At 49.9% G+C, this 22,933-nt stretch overlaps 1 protein-coding gene across 2 annotated transcripts; it reads left to right on the top strand.

Moving 5' to 3' along the window:
* Positions 1–868: 868 nt before the first annotated feature.
* Positions 869–22,314, top strand: C2H19orf47 (chromosome 2 C19orf47 homolog). 2 transcript variants are annotated; one of them, XM_032894105.1, is made up of 10 exons: positions 869–987; positions 3,499–3,550; positions 6,380–6,467; positions 6,552–6,666; positions 7,651–7,732; positions 12,323–12,460; positions 14,730–14,879; positions 19,028–19,098; positions 20,538–20,892; positions 21,555–22,314. In XM_032894105.1, exons 1-10 carry the CDS (start codon positions 943–945, stop codon positions 21,650–21,652), a joined length of 1,194 nt encoding a protein of 397 aa, XP_032749996.1. In that variant the 5' UTR covers positions 869–942; the 3' UTR covers positions 21,653–22,314. The 2 variants fall into 2 exon arrangements, with proteins under 2 accessions (XP_032749996.1, XP_032749995.1); XM_032894104.1 differs by having other exon boundaries at positions 20,538–21,827.
* The last annotated feature ends 619 nt before the right edge of the window (positions 22,315–22,933 follow it).

The raw sequence follows: 22,933 nt of genomic DNA, 5'->3' as shown, positions 1-22,933 counted from the left end.
CTCATGACCTCTGGAAGAGCAGTCGGGTGCTCTTAACCGCTGAGCCATCTCTCCAGCCCGAGAGGGACTTTTAAAAGTATTAGTCGATGTTCGTGTATATGCTCATGTGGGTGTGCATGTGGTACACACCTGTGGATGCCAAAGTTGGTTGTCTTACTTTTATTCCTTACCTTATCTTTTAAGTCAGGATTGCTCATGGAACCTGGAGCTTACCCGCTTGGGCACACAGGCTGGCCACTAAGCTCCAGGGATCCTCCAGTCTTCACCTCCCCAGTGCTTGGCTTTATTAAAAGTGGGTGGTAGGGATTTGAACTCAGACCTTAATGCACAGTACTGACTGAGCCATCTCCCCAGCTGGGGACATGAACTTTAAAGACAGCGATGCCTTCGTGTTTATGTGTGTGCGTCTTTACCGCCTGTGCATATTTACCTGATGATGCACTTGGAGCCCAGGGTGTTGGATCCCCTGGGACTGGAGTTACAGGAGGCTGTGCCTTGCTCTGTGAGTGCTGGAAACTAAACTGGATTCTCTACAAAGGCAAAAAAATGCTCTTAACCACTGAGTCGTGTCTCTGGCGCCCTGGAAATGGATTTTTAAGATAGTGGAAGCTTGGCACTTGAAAGGTGGAGACAGGAGACTTGTGAATTCGTGGCCAGCTTGACTAATTCAAGAGACTCAAGGGACTTCCAAGGATAGGCTGGTTATGCCTGCCTCAGAGCAGTGCCTCAGTCCCCCATTCATCACACTTTGGACTAACCTGAGTTCAAGTCCCGGCCCTGCCCTTACTTGCTGTGTGTTCCTAGACTTACTATTCTCTTTGTCTTTGACTTTATTTCCTCTTCTTGCTCATCTTTTTTCCTTCAGGGTCATCGTACAAAGCCACCGAGATGTGCGCGTTCTCAGTTCCTGTCACAGAGTAAACACTCCCGAGGACCTGCCCCATGGGCTTCAGAATCAGAGAGAACCTGCTTTTAAATCTCAGAAAGGTCAGTTGCTACGTGTGACATTTGACACGTGTGACTTCAATTGATGAGAACGGGACTAATAACAGTCTTCCCTGGGAGGCTATTGCAAGGCGTCTTTGTGATGCTCCGATCTGGTGGCTTCTTGGTGCTTGGTATGTGCCATGTCCTGACTGTCTCAGGGCTCTCTACTGTACTGTTGTTGGCGTTAGATCCAGAGCTTGCCGTCTAGCTAAGGATAGCCTTGAACTTCTCTCTGGTCCTCCTGCCTCTGCCTCCCAGGGGCTGGGACTGTGGGTGCGTGTACCTGGTGTTTATGGTGCTGGGGACTGAACTCAGAGCCCTGTGCATGCGAGACAAGCACTCTACCAGCCGAATTACGCACGCCTCTAGCCCTACCCACCTTTTTGAGACTAGGTCTTGCTGTATAGCCCAGGCTAGCCTTGAACGTATTATGTAGCTTGGGCTGGCCTCCACAGTTCTTCAACCCCTTTAAACAGTTGCTCATTTAAGTGAAAATTGGTTTTCCATTTCTTTGGAGCCTGTTGGGGTCTGGTACCCCATCTCTCTCACCCATCCCCTCCCTGTCTGTTTCTTAGACAGGAGTTTCTGGCTTAGGGCACTAGACTTAGTGTCCCCTTTCATGGAATATTTTCTGAAGAGCCACACTCTGATTTTTCCTCCCCTAGGTTTCTACTTAACACTACAGTCTTCGTAGGTCAGCCTTTTCTTTTTTTTTTTTTTTTTTTTTTTTTTTTTTTTGGAGTTGGGGACTGAACTCAGGGCCTTGCGCTTGCTAGGCAAGTGCTCTACCACTGAGCTAAATCCCCAACCCCGGTCAGCCTTTTCAAAATGGGCTCCCAACCCCCTTCCCAGGTTGTACTTGTCCCCCACCTTCCCCGGCTCCTCTGCCTCGACTAGGATCAATGGTTTTGTCCCCGTTGGTATTCATAATCATCTTCTACATTGAAAGTTCTCAGGAAATCTGATGTGTTTGTTTGTTTGTTTTGCTGAGGACCAACACAGCCTTGTATGTGTTAGGCAAAAATTCTGTTACTGAGTTCCATGCCAATTAAATCTTTTATGTTTGATGCAGATCCTTATGTAGCCCAGGCTGACCTCAAACTCGCAAACCTCCTGCCTCAGTCTCCTGAATGCTGTGATGTCATACACTACTGTACCTGGTTTCTGTCTTAATGTGGACAGAACATTAAGGCCCTTAATGAGAAAGGGCCTCACACTGACTCTCGTGCTGTACTCCTTTAATCCCAGCATTTGGGAGGCAGAGACAGGCAAATCCCTGTGAGCTGAAGTCTAGCCTGGTCTATGTAGCAAGTTCCAGGACAGCTAGGACTATAAGCACACAAACAAACAAAGAAGAAGGGCCTCACACTGTGGCCCGGGCCTCAGTTTCCTATGTGGTGTGACAGCAGAGGCGTGCTGCTGTGCCTAACCTGGACAGGAAGTTGCCGTAGAGCGATGAGTGGTCCACGTGCTGGCATTTTGGGGGCCACTATTCCAACTAATCCTGTGAGGAACAGGAGCTTGGGCATTTGCCATCTGTGCTGGTACTTTTATGTCAACTTACGGGGTTTTGGCTTCTTTAAAAGACGCAAATATTATAAGACGGTGCTTTCCTTTTAATTCCAAGTGTGGGGATTTGGGGCTGCTTTGAACTGTCTGGAGCAGCTGACTGTGATTTGCCTCGTGCTCTAGCAGAGACATGGTTTTGCTAGCAGCAGAGAGTTTCTGCCATTGTGTGACCTTTGGAATTCTGGGAACTTTTCAGAGGGTACATCCATTTGAAGGTCCTGAGAGCGGGGTCAGTGTCGTCGGTTGCTTAGATGGGTTGGTTATGGTTTGTTAGTAGCTGTGGTCAAAGAAACAAAAGGAAAGGAATCCGATTCAAGGATCTCTTTCTCTTCTCTCTCTCCCCTCTATCCTTATTTCTCTTCCGTCTAGTGTTAGTGGCTGCAAATGGGGAAAGAGTGGGAAAAAGAACCCACAAATAGTTGTAGAATAGCTACAACTTGCCACAATTGAGAAAATGCTTCCTTAAAATTAGCTTGTAGGCATTTTCTTCATTGATGTTGGATGTGGGGGTCCCAGCCCATTGGTTGTTGCCACCCCTGGGCAGGTGGTCCTACTGTTATAAAGAAGCAGGCTAATCCCGCCAGTAAACAGCGCTCCTCCATGGCCTCTGTGTCAGCTCCAGTCTCCAGGTTCCTACCCTGACTTCCCTCCAGGATGAAATGAACCCCTTTCTCTAGAGGTTGCTTCTGGTCATGGCATTTTATTACAGCAATGGAAACCCTAACTAGGACACCATCTCTGAGTTCCTTCCACAGCAGAGTGATAGCTGTAATGGCAGCAGCCCTGCCCTAGGCTTACCACGTCCTGCCAGCTGCTGCTTCAGGCTATTCTTGGGTCCTGACCCCCTAGTTCAGGAATGTTCCTCTGGCAGGCAGGCCGGCAGCACCGGGAGCCTGAGGCTCTCTGGGGCGACTGATGGGCCCTCTCCCTTCTCTCTTTCAGGTTCCAGGAAGCAGGGTCAAGGCCAGGGAGACAATGGTCTCAGTGACTATGGGTGAGTGGTTTCCCCTCAAGGTCCCTTCTGCCCATGGTATGGTTTGGGTCTAGAGAGGTAGAGGGGGAGGGTTGGTAACAGGCAGGAACAGCTGGGCACTACCGAGGTGGGGGCGGGGCTGGAGCCTGTGCAAGGCTGTCTATTCTCTTCCCGAGATTCAGATGGGCCTCCTGAGTTAGGAGTATGGCCTGGAGAACTCGGTAAGGTCTATGGGTGCACACCCTACCTGGCCTGCTAGAGCCTCAGTTTTTCTTTAAATTTTAAAGATTTATTTATTTTTATGTGCATTGGTGTTTTGCCTGTGCGTATGTCTGTGTGAGGATGTCAGATCCTTTAGAACTAGACTTAGAGTGAGTCATGAGCTGCAATACAGGTGCTGAGAATTGACCCCTGGCCCCATAGAAGAGCAGCCAGTGCTCTCACCACCGAGCCATCTCTCCAGCCCTGAGCCTTGGTTCTTCCAGCTGTGAGATGGAGATGATAATCCCACAGCCTGGGTTGAAGAGATTATCACGTGCAGATCCTGGGCACTGTCCTCACCACATGCTAGTTGTGCTTATCGGGAGACAGCTTGAGATTATTCTTCCAGTCTTCTGTCCTGAGATCCAGCCACATCCTAACCCAGGCTAACCTGAAACTCCTTGGAGCCAGGAATGACCTTGAACTCTTTACCTTCCTGCCTCCACCTCCACGTGCTGAAATTGCAGGCTCCCGTCAGCCTGGCTCCCGTCAGCCTGGCTCCCGTCAGTCTTCCTTGCTCTTTCTTTTTGTTTTTGGGGTGGGGAGAGATATAGCCTGTTACCCAGGCTGCTTTCAGCATCCCTGCCTTAAACTCCTGCGAACTGGGCTGTGGGCGTGTGCTGCCACACCCAGGTCCCCAGTTCTTTTTAAGCTGTCTTTTGGGATTGTTGAAGCACAGAGGTCACATGGTGGAAAATCCATAAAACATATTTTCGCAGAATTAAGAGGAACTAAAATGCCAGCATCTAGCAGGACTGGGCTTTGAATTTACATAAACAAATCCTGCAAGATGGGCCGTGTATGGACTGCCTTTGTGTAGCATGATGTTTGGGAGTGGGGCTAAGTATAACTAGTGTCTTTTTAGTGCTGTGTAGCATTTCCCATGTTTATGGGCGTCACTGTCAAGAGATTGCTTAGGGCTTGAAATCTCTGTAGCTAAGTGGTAGAACATTTGCCCAGGACTCACCTGTGACGGACTTGGGGTATGCTTCCATCAGGACCTGAGAAGGTGGCTGGGAGCTAGAGTAAAGGCCTTAACTGATCCTCAAAAGGCACAACCATCCTTAGCACTGCAGACAGACAGACAGAAAGGGACATGGCTTTGTTCTGGGAAACACATCACAGTGTGTGTTCTTGAAGATTTCTCCTGGTGTTGTGCACCTGACTTTAAGATACATTGTTATGCGATGTAACATTTCTAACTAGGGACTACAATGTCTCACTCTAGTTCTCCATACTGTAACCCGTCCTGGCCTCAAACCCACAGCTTCAGCCTCCTGAGTGCTGGGATTGAAAGCTGGCACCGTGACCACCTGTGGCCCAAGAATTTCTTAATCCCCACTAGTTTATGACAGTTTAATTGGTCACACATTTGCCTTTTCTCAATGATACATGACATGATGGTATGTGCCTGATGCAGAGATTCTGCAACTCCTGTAGGGCCTTTGTAGGTAGTGCGTGCTTGAGATTCAGCACAGTAAGGCAGGAGGATCAGGAGTTCAAGGTCATTATATCCAGTGAGTTGAACTTAAGCCTAGGATACATGAGACCCCCCTTTTTTTTTTTTTTTTTTTTTTTTTTTTTTTTTTTTTTGAGACAGGGTTTAGCCCTGGCTGTCTTCAAACTTGATATGTAGATTTGGTTGGCCTCAAACTCACAGAGACCCACCTGCCTCTGCCTCCCAAGGTGTGTACTATCATGCCAGCTAAGACCTTTTCTTTGGGAGAAAAAAAAAAGGAAGGAAGGAAGGAAGGAAAGATTCAAGGGAAGCAGCTGGGAGCTTGGTTAGCAGAGTGCTTGCCTTGAATTGCACAAGTTTCCGTCCTCACCACCACATAAGCTGCGCATGGGAGCAGCACGCATCTGTAATTCCAGCACTGGGGAAGAGGAGACAGAAGGATTAGGAGTTCAAGATTATCTTTAGATACATAGTGAGTTTGGGGTCAGCCTAGGCTTTATTAGACTTAGTCTCCAAAACAAAAAAACAAAAAAACTAAGCAAACCATTAAAGACTGTTGGATTCAGTCTGCCCAGTGACCTGAGGATATGGGTGTTTTAGTATTGAAACCTCAGCGAGGTGAGGGCAGGATTCTTATTTCTGCCCTGAGGGTCTAAGGCATCCCAGGTGCTAGGAACAGGTTAGGACCTGCCTGTGCTGAGTGCCCAGAAAGTACAGGGTAGGTGTATCGCACTACTGCAAATGGCAGGGACGGGGTTGAACCTAGTCAAGCTTCCCAATGATGTGTGTGAGTGTGTGCTTCTCTGTGAGGCCGCTCCCTGCTGAGGCCCGTGGGCTGGCTCCCAGACCTGGGCTCCCCACTGCCGGGTGCTGAGAGCTGTCAGACCAGGTACATGGGATAAGGCATCAGGACAGGAGGAAGCCGGAAGAGAGCTTGGGAGCCTTGTGCCCTGGCATGTTAACCAACCTCTTAGGTCCTAGTTAGAGGACTCAGTGCCTGCAGACTCACAAGTGGTCAGGGATTCTTACTCCATTGACTGTTGAGAGCTCACAGTGCAGGGCTTTTAATTTGTGGAAGCCACCACTGCTGCCTGCGATTCCTTGTGAATGACCGTCTTGTCTAACCCCAGCCACTTCCGAGTGGATCCAGTTCTTCAAGGAGGCCGGCATTCCCCCGGGACCTGCCGTCAATTACGCTGTGATGTTTGTGGACAATCGGTAAGGAGGCCGATGGGACAGGGTAAACTGGGCAGGGGGAGGGGGCGCTTGGTGCATGGGCCTCACCACCACCCTCCCCTACAGGATCCAGAAGAGCATGCTGCTAGATCTTAATAAAGAAATCATGAATGAGCTGGGCGTGACCGTCGTGGGTGACATCATTGCCATCCTCAAGCATGCCAAGGTGGTGCACCGGCAGGTAGGTGCTCTTCTGTGCCTCTGACTTCCTGGGGAAAGCGTGGGGCTGGAGGGGGGCTGTCATGAGGCCAGTAGGAGGCCTGGCAGCCAAGGAAGGTGCAGTGTGCAGAGGCAGGTTCAGCTCTTTGCTGTGTGACATCGGGCATTTGTCTGACTTCTCTGAGCCTTGTTTTCTGTCTTCCCTATGCTGTGAGGCAAACCTTAATTTTGTGTTTCTGTCCCCATTCTGCACACATGTGTGGTATACACATGGATGGAAGGTGCATGTTCACAGTGTATGTGTACACGTAGAGGCTGCGGTTGGTATTGGAAATGATCCTCAATCACTCTATCACCTTATTCAGTGAAGCAGGCTCTCAACCAGTCCCAGAGCTTTCTAATGTGGCTGCTGGATGCCCTGAATTCATACAGTAACATCTAGAGACAGGCCTTGAACTGTTCCTCATTCAGGACCCTGCAAAAAGGACTTTCTCATGTTAGAGGCATCAACTCAGCTGGAGGGTCAATGAACAAAACGTTGTACATATATTTTTTATTTTATATTGATAATTAAAATATATATTGGATAGATGTGTGGTGGATGTGTGGTCCTATATATGAGGAGATAACTTTGGGAGTTGGTTTTCTTTTTCCACCCTCTTAAGTCCCAAGGTTTAGCTCAAGTCATCAAGTGGCATCAAGTGTCTTTACCTGCTGAGCTATCTAGACAGCCCATGATTCTTCCTTTTAGCCCAGAGCAGAATAGTACGGAGAGAGCGGGCTGCTCTCTAAAGGACCCACCCACCTTCAGTTCCCAGCACCAGTGCTGGGAGGCTCACAACTGCCTGTAACTAACTGCAGCCCCAAGGGATCTCACAGCTGTAGCCTCTGCAAGCATCTGCCCCCTCCCTCTCCCCCTCCCTCTCCTCCTTCCTGCCCCTCCCCCCCCCAGCTCAGTTCTCTAGGTCTCCTGTTCTGTGCTCACCTCTCTACCCCTCATTTGCAGGACATGTGCAAAGCGGCCACTGCATCAGTGCCGTGCAGCCCCAGCCCCCTCCAGGGCGAGCTTCGCCGTGGCGCTTCTAGTGGTGAGTTACGTGTGTTCAGTCTCCTTTGTATCCTGTCACTGAAAGGAGTACATTAGCCAGCCCAAATACCTTGTAGCTTGCAGAGGTGGAAGCAGAGCCATTGAGGCCCTCTGTAAGGAACAGAATAAGGGGTGGGGAGTGCCTGTTCATATAGCTCCTTCTCACTCATAATAGTAATAGTTTTTAATAATTTCTCTGTGTGTGTGTGTGTGTGTGTGTGTGTGTGTGTGTGTGTGTGTGTGTGTGTGTCTAGTCTCACAAGACAGAATGTCTGAGGAAGTTAGAGGGCATTTTGTGGGCTTGGTTCTCTTTTTCTACCATGTAGATCTGGGGGTCAAACTCAGGTCATCAGGCTTGGCTGTAAGCTCCTTTATCCAGTAAATTATTTAGCTGGCTTCTCTCTCCCTTTTTTCCTCTTTTTTTTTTTTTTTTTTTTTTTTTTTTGTTCTTTTTTCGAGCTGGGGACCCGAACCCTGGGCCTTGCGCTTCCTAGGCAAGCGCTCTACCACTGAGCTAAATCCCCAACCCCTTCTTTTTTTTTTTTTTTTTTTTTTTTTTTAAAAAAGAAAAAGGTGTATGTAACATATGTATGTACCTCAGGCTGGCCTCGAAGCCACTGTCCTTCTGCCTTAGCATCTTGCTGCCGTGGGATCACCACACCTCATTTATTTCTTTTGGTGGTGCTGGGATGGAGGCAGACCCTGGGCAGCTGCTTGTCCTTCGCTCTGCCATTCCACGACGCTACAGCGCTGCCCATAATCTCTGTCCTAGTGTTTGGCTTTTGGTTTTAGGTTTTTTTGTTTGGTTGGTTTTGGGGGTTTTTGAGACAGGGTTTGTCTGTATAGCTCCAGCTGCTCTGGACTCCGTTCTGTAGACTGGGCTGGCCTCAAACTTGAGATCTGCCAGCCTCTGCCTCCGTAGCGCTGGGATTAAGGACAAGCACCACCACTGCCCGGCTTGCCCTGCTTTCTACTGCAGTGAACGCATGACCAAGAGCAGCTTGGGGAGGAACGAGTTTATTCAGCCTGGGCAGGGCCTTGAGGCAGCCGCCATGGAGGAGCGCTGCTCTTTGGCTTTCTCTCCACCTTCAGCCACCTTCTCTTCTCTTTTCCCTTCTTGAAATAGGGTCTCACTGTGTAGCCTGGTGAGTCTTCTGCCTTCTGAGCACTGGGATTAAAAGGCATTGTACCCTATCTGGGTATGGTCCCCTCCCAGGACCAACCACCTGCCAAGAATAGGGCTGTCCACAGTGGGGTGGGCTCTCCTACTTCAGTTATCAAGCAAGAAAATGTCTCCACAGACTTGTCCCCAGGCCAGTCTGATGAAGATATTTTTCCTAACTTCCTCAGTGCCACTGGCCTATGTGAAGATGACGAAAAACTAAGCATACTTGAGAAAAAAATTTCTTTACATTTATTTATTCTGTGTGTGAGTGTCTGGGGAGTACTTGTGTGCATTGGCATGAGTGTTGGTTAAATGGCAGTGTGTAGAAGTCAGCTCTGCTTCCACCACTGGGTCCTGGGGATTGGGACCTTTACCCAGTGTCCTGCTTGTCCTCAGTGAGCTCTCTCAGTGGCCGCCGTGTCCTTCGTAAGGACATCATGCCTACCATATGCCTGCGGGTGACTTGCTGACCAGCAGCACAGTGACTCACTGCAGATCACAGCTTGTAAGCCACACACGTTTTCTATGAAGCACATCATGGCCTTTCTTCCCATGGAGTGCAAAGTCGCCCAGGCCCTTAGCATGGTGCTTGCATCATGTAGAGCTGCACAGTCACCAAGCAAAACCAAAAGAGACCAGTTCTTACGTTTCTAGCAGTGAGTAGACCATGGAAGGACACTTACCGGAGCTGACACCAGAAGGCCACAGGATCTCTGACATCGGCTGGGAACAGGGGTTGGGTGATGGGCAGGAGCTCTAGGCTCGCCACATGTATGCGTGATGGTCGTCAGGAGATGAGTCTGTACACACGAACTCCTAAAGGCCTGCAGCAGCGTCGGACCGGGTCTTAGAAAACAGACAGGGCGGGGTGGAACTCAGTTGGCAGAGTGCTTGCCTCGTTTATAGGAGGCCTGGGGCTCCATCCTCAGCTCCAATCAATCTCAGCACTGTGATACCCACTTCCAGGCTCAGCACTTGGAAAGCGGGAGCCAGAGGATTAGAAGTTCACAGTAGGGCACTGGGGAGATGGCTCAGTGGTAAGAACACTTCCTGCTCTTCCCAAGGATCCAAGTTGAATTCCCAGCACCCAGATCAAGTAGTTCACAGCTGCCTGTAACTCCAGCCCTAAGGCACCTGTATGCATGTGGGTTACACACATAGACACCCCACCCTAAATAAAAGTAAATACATCTATTTAAAAAAATCAATGTTGCTTGAAACCAGCCGGGAATAAATGAGATCCTACTTCACAAAGGGTTGTGGGGGGAGGGGCCTGGTGAGATTGCCCAGTGGGCAAAGGCTCTTGCTATGGAAACCTTGCAACCTGGGTTGTCTAGAACCATGGAAGTTAAAGGGAAAGAACTGACTCCGAAAATGTGCCCTCTGACCTCTGTGTGTGTCCTGTGGCACACGAGCCCCCTCTCACACAAAGAAGCTGGAGACTCTTTACTTACCGTGAAAGCTTTCAGCATTAGCTTACTTGTTTTCTTTTTCTTTCTTTCTTTGTTTAAGTATAGAGTGGAGTTTATTCAGGGCCTTGGGAGCCGAGCTGAGAGGGTAGGAGAGACAGAGAAAGGCAGAGGGAGAGGGAGGAGGGGGGGGGGGGAGAGAGAGAGAGAGAGAGAGAGAGAGAGAGAGAGAGAGAGAGAGAGAGAGAGAGGAGGAGTAAAGGTCAGCCATGAGCACATGGAGGTGGGAGGGGGAGAGGGGAGCAGGAGGGAGAGGACAGCAAGAGCAGAAAGGCAAGAGAGCAGCTTACGTGTTTTCAACTAGCTCTTAGAACATGGCCTGTTAGTTACCTGTCCCTCAATCCTGGCCTGCATCAGTCTCTCTGTCTAGCTGACAGAGTCTCCATGTCTCACTGGTGAGTCTCCCACCTCTGACTTTCCCAGAGTTCCTATCTCTGCCCAGAAGTCCTGCCTGTTCTCTCCTGCTTCGCTATAGCTCGTTCAGCTCTTTATTAAACCACTCAGAAAGTGTTGGAAGGAGTGCTTACAAAACACTAAGACAGGTAAATAGACACACACACACACACGCGCGCGCACACACACACACACACACACACACACACGTGTGCACACATACAAAGATAAACAATCAGAGACGTTTACTTCTCACAGTTTTATGATGGATCAACTGGTCATTGTGCTCTAGTCTAGCTCAGCAGGTCTTTGTGGGTCCATGGTATTTAGGCTGAAGGACGGCTTCATTTGCATATGTGATTACTGGCTTGATCCCAGCTGGAATAATAGAGGTGACGTAGTGCCTTCCGTCATGCAGCAGGCTAGCATAGGCATGTTCTGACAGTGGAGTCACAGGGTTCTTAAAAACAGCAGTAGAGGACAGGCCCCAGCACTGGGGGGCCTTGAGTCTGTGCTCTTGTGCCATTGACCCAAATGAAGTCACAAGACTGAACTTAGAGTGCTGGCAGGGCACACCCAAAGGTGTTGATGAAGGGAGGTTGTAGAAATCGGGCTTCACTTCTCTAATAAGCCCACAACAGAAATGGAGAAGTGTTTGATCATAATGACTTTGCAGGCTGGTATAGGATATAGCATTCAGTATAGGATAGCTGACAGCCAGCACCCAAAGCAGAGACAAATGTGTCTTTCCAGAGTCCCCTCCTCCTTTCCCACCCACTGTCTCCTTTTAGGGTACCCACAACCCTGGTTGCCAATAGCATAGATGAGCTTTGCCAGTCTTTCAAGTGCCCATCGATAACATTTTAATACCCTTCTGGATGCCTTTTTCTGTCCTCCCTCCCTCCCTCCCTCCCCCCCTCCCTTCTTTACTAGACAAGGTCTCACTCTGTAGATATTGCCCTGATTAGCCTAGAACTCGTGTAGACCATTCTAGCCCTGGGTTTACAGAGTTCCATCTTCCTCTACCTTCTGAGTACCTGGATTAAAGGTGTGTTACGTCATGCCTGGCCTAAATGCCTCTTACAATTACAAATAACTGTGAAAAATGAAACAAGACTGTACATGGTGGCTCATGTATATAATGCCAACACTCTGGAGACAGAAGCAGGGGAATTGCTGTGAGTTAGTCAGTCTGGGTCATGTGAGTTCTAGACCAGCCCAGAGTGAGTTAGGTCTTCAAAAAGAAAATCCTGTCGAGCAGTCGTAAGGACTGTAGGGAAAAGCGTGTCGTGGGTCCTGGTGGTCTGGGGTCTCCGACAGGAGAGAGTTCTCTCAGGAGTTGGTAAGCTGGCTCCAGGAAGATAAAGCTGCCTTCCAGATTCCTGAGCACACCCGCCATGAGGGCAAAGCAACCCCTGGGCGGCAGTGGCTGTCCTTCCTTCCGTCCTTCCCCACCCTGGGCTGAGAACTCACAGACTGTGCTTCCAGATTCCTCCTCACCGCCATTTCCCAGATCTCTCTCTTGAGGGCACAGCTGGACTCCCTTCCTTCCTTCCTCCCACAGCCGCTTCTCGAATGATCGCCAACAGCCTGAACCATGACTCTCCACCCCACACTCCTGCAAGGCGGTCAGACAACAGCACCTCCAAGATCTCCGTCACCGTGTCCAACAAGGTGGCCGTGAAGAATGCCAAGGCTGCTGGTGAGGGCACCTGGGCAGGTGTTGGGCAGAGCTGCAGGGGAACATGGGTGAGCGGAGGGTGTGTGTGTGTGTGTGTGTGTGTGTGTGTGTGTGTGTGTGTGTGTGTGCACATGCGTGTATGTTGCTTCTAAATGTGGCAAGGTGCTCTAGAGACCACCAGAAAGTCATTGATCTCTGAATTTGATCAAGTCTGAGGGCTTTAATTTTTGTTTCTCTGTTTTATTTAACTTAAAGATTTATTTTTATTTTCTAAATTATGTGTCTGTATGTGGGTGTGCATGTGTGTACAGACCTTGGAGGCCAGGAGAGTGGGATCCCCTGGAGTTGAAGTTATAGGAGATTGCGAGCTGTCTGATGTGGGAGCTGGGAGCTGAACTTGGATCCTCTGCAAAAGCAGCTCTTGATCTTGAGCACTGAGCTGTTCTCCAGCCCCACGGTACTGTTTCTAGAAGGGCAGTGCTAGTATTCCGGACAGTGAGAAGCTCTCTGGGGTGCACTGGAGACCTGTCTGTCCCACTTCTCCTTGGGATTGTTATATAGCCAAGAGTGACTGCACTCCTGCTCCTCCTGCCTACCTTGTGCATATTCAGGTCACAGGCATGGACCACCACACCCTGTTTGTGCAGTGCTAGGGCTGTTGAACCCAATGCATGTGTGCGCAACTGAGCTGCGCCCTGGCCCTGGTCAGCTCCTCTGTCCATGCCCCGGCCCTGGTCAGCTCCTCTGTCCATGCCCCGGCCCTGGTCAGCTCCTCCGTGCCTGCAGTCTTCAGCCTGCGCATGCTCTGCTTGGGTGTTTGCCCAGGACTTAAAGCTGGGGTGGGACTCAGCTTTCCTGCTCTCCCGTGTTCAGCCCATTCCCAATTTCTAGTTTCTCAAGGCACCTATGGGAACGGGCGGGGGCTGGGGGACGGACGTCATGTTCTGGTTACCCAGGAATCCCCACCACAGGCTGTCTGAGTATCTATCTAGTAACATGCACTAAGCCCTGGGTTCAATCCCCACCACAAAAATGTATAAACATAAAAGTATTTAAATGTATAAAGTTAGGCAGGGTGGCACAATGTAAGTCCAACATTCAGAAAGCTGAGGCAGGGGGATCATTCTGAATTAAAGGTTGGCTTAGTTTATATATAGAGTTAGTTTATATATAGAGTTAGTTTATATATAGAGTTGCAGCACACCAAAAATGAAAAACAGAAAGGTAAGCGGTTTCTAGAGAGCTGAAGTGACAGTGCCGCTGAGACGAGGGACTGGCTCGCCTACCTCCCGACGCTCTGATGGGCATTCTTTAGCTGAAGTATAAAGTAGGTAGATCACGCTGTTTGCTGATCTAGTAATGGGGAGCCCCGGCCAGGAGAGACACAAGTTCCAGACTAGTTTGTAAGACCCTGCTACCTTACAAACAAAAGGACTATAACCGAGGCTTGGCGACATGGCTAGTGTCAGAGCTTTGCTGCCGAGCCATGTTTATATTATTTTTCACATGGTTTATGTGCACGGTGTGGGTGTTTCAGCCTCAGGAATGTCTGTGCATCTGTGAATGCTTGGTGTCAGCAGATGCCACACAGGGTATCTGATCCCTTGGAACTGGAGTTACAGGTGGTAGTCAGATGCTGTGTGGGTGCTGGGAATCGAACCCACATCCTCTGGAAGGAAGTACCCTCTAACCACTGAACCATTGCTCCAGCCCCAATACGTATATTTTAAAGTATAATTTAATACTGTGCCATGTCAAACCAGTAAGTACAGCCCTTGATGACTGGTTAAAAAGTGAGCGCGCAAAACAAAAAGTCAAAAAGTGCAGGCATCCACAGTTCTAAAGGCAGCCTATGGGATTCGAGGATCCATCCACCCCCATGGGTTCCACATTTTAGCCATTCAGGCAGGGTGTGGCATACCTCGGAGAGTCTGGGAAGTCACCACTGCTTTCACATCCCAAGCACATCTTGTGGTTTAGTCACACCAGATGACTAATGTCCTCAGTGGCCCAGTCTGGTAATGGGGGCAGCTGTGCACATGAAAGAGCTGGCCACGCCCGTAAGGACGTGAGAAACACTGGTGTGCAGCTGCTGTGTGCCCGTAAGCCTACCCCTCTAGGGGCCGAAGCAGGAAGCTTGTGAGTTGAGACCAGCCTGGGCTACATAGTGAGACCTTGTCTCAGAATTGAAGACAGAAACAGTAAACTATCCTGACCATAGCTAGGTGTCTCTCACCCCAAGCTCAGAACATCCATCCCTGAGGGAGCTGACCCCATGTCTCTTTACCAGCTCTGGCCCACAGGGAGGAGGAAAGCCTGGTTGTTCCCACCAAGCGGCGGCGGGTCACAGCTGAGATGGAGGGGAAGTACATTATCCACATGCCCAAGGGGACCACTCCCCGCACCCGCAAGATCCTGGAGCAGCAGCAGGCAGCGAAAGGTACAGCTATGTGGGCTGCAGATGGGAACCTTTTAGCTGGTTGCTCTTGATGGTCCTGCCCGAGCTGCTAACAGGACCGCAGAGGGAGAGAGCCCTCACCTCTGCTCTGCCGCCGTTCAGTTTGTGAAGCTGGCTGTATGTCTTCCTTTGTCCCTGGAGGGCAGGGACAAAAGGACAGTCATTGCTGGCCTTGAAAGTAAGTAACCATCCCTTGCCAAGGGCAGGACCACAGTGGATACCAGTACTATGAGGCAAAGCCAAGCTCATCCCAGGGCTGTGGAGGTAGCGGCTTTATGGTGGTAATATTTCAGAACGTTGTGCTGGTTCTGCTACAACTTCCCGACAGTGCACATCCCTTCCTGGGCCCCACACCCATGGCTGTTGTCTGTCTGTAGAGCAGCATCGGTGGACCTGAGTGGGTCATTGTGAATATCCTCAGTGTCTTAGTTAGGGTTTTACTGTTGTGAACAGACACCATGACCAATGCAACTCTTATAAGGACAATATTTAATTGGGGCTGGCTTACACGTTCAGAGGTTCAATCCATTATCATCAAAATGGGAACATGGCAGCGTCCAGGCATGGTGCAGGAGGAGCTGAGAGTTCTACATCTTCATCTGAAGGCTGCTAGGAGAAGACTGGCTTCCAGGCAGCTAGGATGAGGGTCTTAAGCCAACACCCACTGTGACACACCTACTCCAACAGGCCACACCCTCTAATAGTGCCACCCCCTGGGCGGAGCATATACATATCATCACATAGAGAATCCTTTTCCTCCTTTCAGGATTTACTTATTCATTGGTTAGAGACAGGGTTTCTCTGTATAGTCCTGGCTGTCCTGGAACTCACTGTGTAGATCAGGCAGGTCTCAGACTCAAGAGACCCTGCTGCCTTTGCTTCCTGAGTATTGGGGTTAAAGGCACACTACACCACCGCCTGGCCAGTATTTGAGGTGCTGGCAATATGACCTTGGGCATACTAGGGTAGCACTCTACCACCCACGTACAGCCTCAGTCCTTTCTTTGTTTGTTTGTTTTGGCATAAAGAGCATTGTCTTCTAGATATAGATTTAAGATTTCCTCCAGTCACGAGTTTTTCTTTCATTTTTAGTCTTTTATTTTCTAATACATTCTTTGAAAGGTTACTTTTTCTAAGTGCCATTATGTGAGCTCATGTGCATAACATGTGCAGCAACCCTCGAAAGCCAGGAGAAGGCATTGGGGTTCCTGGAACCGGAGTTGTGTAAGGTTGTAAGCAAATGTGTATGCTGGGAATCGAACTTGTGGTCCTGTACAAGACCAGCTAGTGTTCTTATCTGCTGAGCCATCTTTCTAGCCACGTTTCCTTGATAATTCCATACTGTATACATTTTATTTTCATTGGATCTACCCTAAACTGACCACTTACTCTTTTTTTTTTATATTTATTTACTTTATGTATATGAACACACTGTAGCTGTCTTCAGACACACCAGAAGAGGGCATCAGATCCCATTACAGATGGTTGTGAGCCACCATGTGGTTGCTGAGAGTTGAACTCAGGACCTCTGGAAGAGCAGTCAGTGCTCTTAACCGCTGAGCCATCTCTCCATCCCCCTAACCTCTTACTCTTGCCAGATAACTCCAACATAGCCCTATCTCATTCATTCATGTCTCCCCCACCCCCACCCCATTTCGCCCTATTGGAGCTGCCAGGCAGAATCCTGACTGATCGTGTTGTCTTGATCTGAAAGTCCTATGTGGATAGCCTTTGATTGTAGCATTTCACAGCATTTCTCCAGCTCTCATGCCCTTTCTGCCCGCTCTTCTGCAGTGTCCCCTGAACCTGAGAGGTTGATGTAGATTTAGGGCTGAGCACTGAAACACACTGACTCGGCACTTTGACAGTTAGTCTGTCCAGTGACTGCCGCCCACTGTAGAAGAAACTTCTCTGACCAAGTTGAGAGTAGCACTAGCCTATGGATATAAACATATGTATATATAAAACATATATATATATATATATATATATATATATATATATATAATCACTTTAAAATTAATTTCTGTTTATGTGTGAGTTTATGTTCTCCACTCATGTAAGAGTCTGCAGAGGCCAGACAAGGGTGTCGGCAGTCATAAGTGACTGAGCTGCCGTGTGGTTGCTAAGGACCAAACCTGCAAGAGCAGCAAGTACTCTTCGAAGCCCTCATCTCCCTACACGTGATCATTTAGAAGATACTTTGATGCCATGTCCATGTAGCAAAATGGCAGTATTAAATTTTCTCTTAGGGCCGATGACCTCCTAAGCCGCAGACATTTGACCAGGTTTACTGGAGCAGGCAGTATTTCTCCTGCGGAGTTGGCCTCAAGTCTAAGCAGAGAGCAGTTGGTTAGCCTCATACCTTCAGGCCACCGTTGCACCAGTGAGCACATCTGGCCCGGCAGGTTGATATTCCAGTGTTGAGGGCTCACTGCTGGTAATAGCACTGCTGACTTTTCCTCCCCGGTGGCCTACAGAGCCTTCCAACCTGAAACGAGCCTTCAAGGAAGGAGGGGTTTGTTTTTCTAGTCCGTTACAGCTTGGGTTCTCTATGTCCTACAACCACAGTATACTGTGCCTGGATCAGTAGGGTCACTGGCTGTTCTGGAACTCACTCTGTAGACCAGGTTGGCCACTAATGTACAGAGATCCACCTGCCTCCACCTCCAAAGTGCTGAGGTAAAGGTGTGTGCCACCACACCTGGACTGGTGGCTTTTTCTTTTTCTTTTTTTTTTTTCATGGAGCTGAGGACCGAACCCAGGGCCTTGTGCTTGCTAGGCAAGTGCTCTACCACTGAGCTAAATCCCCAACCCTGGCTTATTCTTTTTTAATGATTGTTTCCATAGTATTTTGAGCTTATCTTTCAGTGAACACTGTGTTGGTGGTGTAGGGTTTTTTTTTCCTTTGGTTGAGGCAGGGTTTCCCAGTGTAGCCCTGGCTGTAGTTCTGAAACTCCCTCAGTAGGCCAGGCTGGTCTTGAACTCAGAGATCGGGAGGCCTCTGCCTCCTGAGGCCTGAGATCTATAGCATGCGCCACCTCCACCTGGCTGAAATGTATGTTTTATTTTATTTAGTAGAGGACTCGTCCTGGTTCTTCCCGTCCTGCCAAATGCCCACAGTTGCAAGCTGCAAGTGCACGTTTTTAGAATTCTATTTAAAAGCTGGCTGTGACAGCACCCAGCTGCAGGTCTAGCCTCAGTTACATAGTGAGTGCAGTTAGCCTAAGCTACGTGAGACTCACCTTCAAACAAGAAACACCTTCCCTTCCACATCAAAACAGGCATGATGGGTTTCAGGGATCAATTTTCATTGTTTTAGTTAGGGTTACTATTGCTATGATGAAATGCCATAATCAAAAGCACATTGGGGAGGAAAGGGTTTATTTGATTTATACTTCCACATCCCTGTTTATCACTGAGGACCATCAGGACAGGAACTCACACAGGGCAGGATCCTGAAGGCAGGAGCTGGTGCAGAGGCCGTGGAGGGGTGCTGCTTACTGACTTGCTCCTCGTGGCTTGCTCAGCCTGTCCTCCTCTAGAGCCCAGGTCCCCCAGCCTGGTGTTCGTGGTCCCTACTCCATCAGTCGCTAAGAATCATTAAGAAAATGATCTTTAAGGTTTTAAAACAACAAACAAGAAGAGCAGGACAGGGGTGGCGCACACCCTTAGTCCTAAGCTTGGGAGGCAGAGGCAGGCAGATCTCTGAGTTTGAGGCCAGCCTAGTCTACACAGCGATTTCCACGATAGCCAGGCTACACAGAGAAAGCCTGTCTTGAAAAACCAAAAAAATCAAATCAAATAAATCATTGGGAAAATGCCTACAGGCTTTCCTGTAACCCTGTCTGTTATGGAGGCATTCTCTCCATTGAAGCTCCCTTCTCTTCAATGACTTTAGCTTATTTTGAGTTGACGTGACACTAGCCCACATTGATCTTTCCCAGGCTTGTCACTCACTGTGTGTTTGTGTAAAGATCAGAGCTAATGGTGTAGATGCAAAGCCTGCGCCAAGCATGGTCTGTCCCTGCTGTGACAGTCCTCCTTGGCATCCGCTCTGTGGTCAGCCTAGACATGATCCCATGAGACCACCAGGCAGGTGCTGCCTCATGATGTCACTTCCCTCCCAGGTCTCCACAGAACATCTGTGTTTGATCGCCTTGGTGCTGAGACCAAAGCAGACACGACCACAGGGACTAAGGTGAGTATGGCTTGCTGGAGCAGCTTGTGTGTGCAAGTGCTGGTACCCTCTGTGCCTCCCAACGCACACACGTCTGTGCCCCAGGTATCCATCTACACTGTGTTCCAGAGTTTTGAACCGCTGTTTTTCTTTTGGCTCTGCTTCCCTATTTGCCCTTGGTCTTTCTTTCCTCTGCTGACTTTTAGCCCAGCCCCAGCCTATTTGACAGCTAGATTTCTTTCTGTAACCTACCCCCATGTGTCAACTAGTTTCAGATCTTCTACTACAGCAACTCCTGCCTTCAACCTCCAGCTCAGGGTACCTCAGTTCCTGAATTTGTATAGTGCCAGTTCATAGTGTGGCTGTGGGATATGAGCAAGGGGCGGGGGCGTGAGGGGCATGGCGAGCCTGGTAGACACTATGGCTTCCTCCAAGTCTCATGCTCATCTCCCAGAATCTTACCATGGTGGTGCTGTAACACTTAGGGTCAGAGGACTGGAGATCCAGCCATGTGAATGCCTCAAGGGTGTGGCTGTTACTTCTGTCTCAGGGACCTAGGGCATGCTTTTTTCTCAGCTGCCTTCTGGAGGGCCTGACTTCAGAGTTTGAATCCCAGAGGCTATCCCTGGCATCTCTGAGAAGACATGGCTTGATTGTCCCCGATTTGATTTTTCCTGACTCCTATCCTCCAGCCTGCTTCTCTCCTTTGCATGCCGGCCGTGGTGGCCCACATCTGTCATCCTAACACTCAGGAGATGAGGCAGGAGGATCTCAAGTTTGAGACCAGCCTAATCCCTGTCTCAAAAGTAAAGGAAAAGAAAATCCATGGAGATGCTGTCCTCCACAGAGCTCGCCTGACTGCTGGGCTTACAGAATAGAGGCGTTACTTCTGATGCTGCCTCCTCTATTGCCCATGACTCCAGGAGGGCAGGGCCAGGGTCACCTGATCATTGTGCTTTTCCCCAACACTGTCACCCTAGGCTGAGGTACAGGACGGAGAGCAATGTCTGAGGATCACCAATTATCTGCTAAGTCAGTGGCTAAGGGAGGACTGGGCTGGGGCTGGGCTGGGGCTCAGTGGTAGAGCACTTTCCAGCTTTGTATAAGGCTTTGAAGTCTGTCTAAGGCATGGGAAAGCAAACAGCTGAAATGACCTGGGGACCTTCCCTAGGCCCGCCCACCCACCTTGGCAGTGCACTTCTGTTTCTGTCTGTCTTCACAGAGCCGCTGTTCTTCAGCTTTCAGCGCTCCGACGGTCGGTGGTTTCTCCTAAAGAACCTTCCTGAGTGCCTTGGCATAGTCAGGACTTCCTTTTGGTGCCCTGGCCTCTGATCCCCTCCAGTGGTGCTGTCACCATTACATAGATGTCACTGAGCTGTCAGCTGACTTCTTAGAGGCCAGCCCAAGCAGGTAGCATGCTGAGTGTGTAAATCACCACTGTCTTTTCTCTGCCTCTGCAGCCCACAGGAGTTTTCAGCCGCTTAGGGGCCACCCCAGAGATGGATGAGGAGCTGGCCTGGGACAGTGACAATGACAGCAGCAGTAGCTCTGTCCTGCAGTATGCTGGGGTCCTGAAGAAACTAGGACGAGGCCCAACCAAGGCCAGTCCCCAGCCAGCACTGACTGTCAAAGCCAAGGCCACAAGCTCTGCAACCACACCGGCCTCCACTCCGAAGCTGCGGCGCCTGGCACTTCCTTCTCGCCCTGGGCCAGAGAAGAAGCCAGAGTCCCTGCCCAAAGTCAGCATCCTTAAGAGACTGGGCAAGGCTGCTGTGGTGTCCGAGGCACAGGACAGCCAGGTCACCAGCACCAAGAGTAAGTCCTCAACTGAGGTCAAGTTCGCCATTAAGAGGACTCTGGTAGGGCCCCGGGGGAGCAGCTCCAGCGAGAGCCTTGGTGCCCAGATGGACCATGCGGGCACTGTGAGCGTGTTCAAAAGACTGGGCCGAAGGACTTTCTAGCCACACGCAGGGTGGGGTGCAGCATGGAATGGCGGGCCAGCTCCTGCTTCCGTCCCTTCCGGCCTTCCGTGAGGCTCAGCTGCCCTCCCTCTGAGCTCTACATGGCACAAGGCTTGGCTTTCGCCAGCGGTTATGCTGGTTCCAAGCACTCGGGGACACAGGCATTTTCCTTGGTCTTTGATGTTCCTGTGACCTGACTTTGCCTGCTCTGGGACTTCCCTTCTTCCCCGACCTCTGTCCTCTGTGCAGTAACTGTGGCCTTGGCATAGTCCCCTTTTCTACCTCTTCCCAAAGCCAAGGGCCCTGTCTCTTTCACGTGGTCTACCCTGATGGCAGCATCTGCTGCCTTAGGCCCTCCTGATGTGACTGCCCCACCACAAAGGTGTCACCTGGAGGGACTCCTTCAGCCCACCCGTGCCTTCCCTCCCTCTTCTACCCCTTCCCTGCCTGCTGTGCTGTCACTCTCCCTCTCTTCACTCTTTTCATTTCTCTTCTGTTTTCTGTCCCTGTGGCAAGGCCCGACCGTCCGCTGCATCGTGCCCGACCCTCCTGCGCCTCTGGCCTCCCAGCGGCCCCCTCGTCGACGGTGGCGGCGAACCTGTAAAGACTGTTAGCTGCCTTCCATTCCCAGGCTGGAGGGACTCCCCCAGACCCTGGCCTGCAGCTGGGGCACCTCCATTTCCCTGCCCTGGCTGTCTTTTTCTCTGATGGGTGGTGGGCAGCAGACATTGGGAAGGTGAGGTGCTGAGGACAAATGACTGCTGTTTTAATATATTTTTGTGACTTTCAGACTGTTTGCTTCCTTCCCCTCCTTCAGTGGGAGTCACAGGCTTGTTGTTCACACCAGCACAGTGTGGGGTGGGCACTGGTAAAGGGCTGCGCCCCAGCACCAGGTCCTGAGCTGACGGGGATGATCACGACAGTCCTTTGGTGAAGCCATCTCCTCCCTTACAAGCTGCAGTGCCTGTCACTATGGCTTCCCCATCAATGACACTGTTCTGCCACTCTGCCTGTTGGTAGCTTGCTTTTAATTTTGAGACAGGATCTCACTATGTAGCCCTAGCTTCCCTGGAACTTGCTATGTAGATCAGGCTGGCCTCAACTCTGACGGGACCCGCCTGCCTCTGCCTCCTGAGCTCCCAAATGCTGGGATTAAAGGCTTTCCCGCCATACCCAGCTTGCTTTTTTCATTTCTTGCTTTCTTTTTACTTGCTATATAGTTGAGGAAGACTTGGAATGTCTCTCTTTACAAATAAATTTATTTTGTGTGTATAAATATTTTGTTTCTATGTATGTGTTAGGCGTATAAGTGCCTGATGCCCATGGAGACTTGGAAGACGATGTTGGACACCCCGAGACTTAAGGATAGTTGTGAACCCCTTTGCGGACTTCGTGAACCAGACTTAAGTCCCCTGTTAGCAGCAAATGCCTTAACCACTGAGCCCATGCATTAGTTTCCAATCCTCTAATCTGTTCCATGAGAGTCTGACATCACAGGCCTGTGCCACAATGTCAGGGTTTTACACGTGCAGGAGACTAGGTCCAGGCCTTATGTGAACATTTTATTAGCGTCCACTAACACCCCCCACCCGCATTTTTGAGACAATGTGTTACTATATAGCACAGGATGGCCTCGAACTCAAGATTCTCTTGCTTCTTCCTCTGGAACGGCACACTTATAGGTGTGAGCCAGCAGCTGACGGCCCCTTAGATGACATGAGATTATATTGCCCAAGGAAGAGCACTGGGACATGGCCGGCCAGGACCACTTCAGTTGTATGGTCAGATTTTGAGGTGATGTCATTGGGTGAATCGGGAATAAGAAGAGGCAATTTTTAGCGTTCAGGAGAGCATTCTGAGAAAAGGACAGCTACAGGCAAAGACCGTGAGTGGGG

The sequence above is a fragment of the Rattus rattus genome, chromosome 2 (genome assembly GCF_011064425.1).
Source record: "Rattus rattus isolate New Zealand chromosome 2, Rrattus_CSIRO_v1, whole genome shotgun sequence".
Classification (NCBI taxonomy): Eukaryota; Metazoa; Chordata; class Mammalia; order Rodentia; family Muridae; genus Rattus; species Rattus rattus.
The sequence above is the reverse complement of the archived record's forward strand: the minus strand, read 5'-3'. Positions and strand labels throughout refer to the sequence as shown.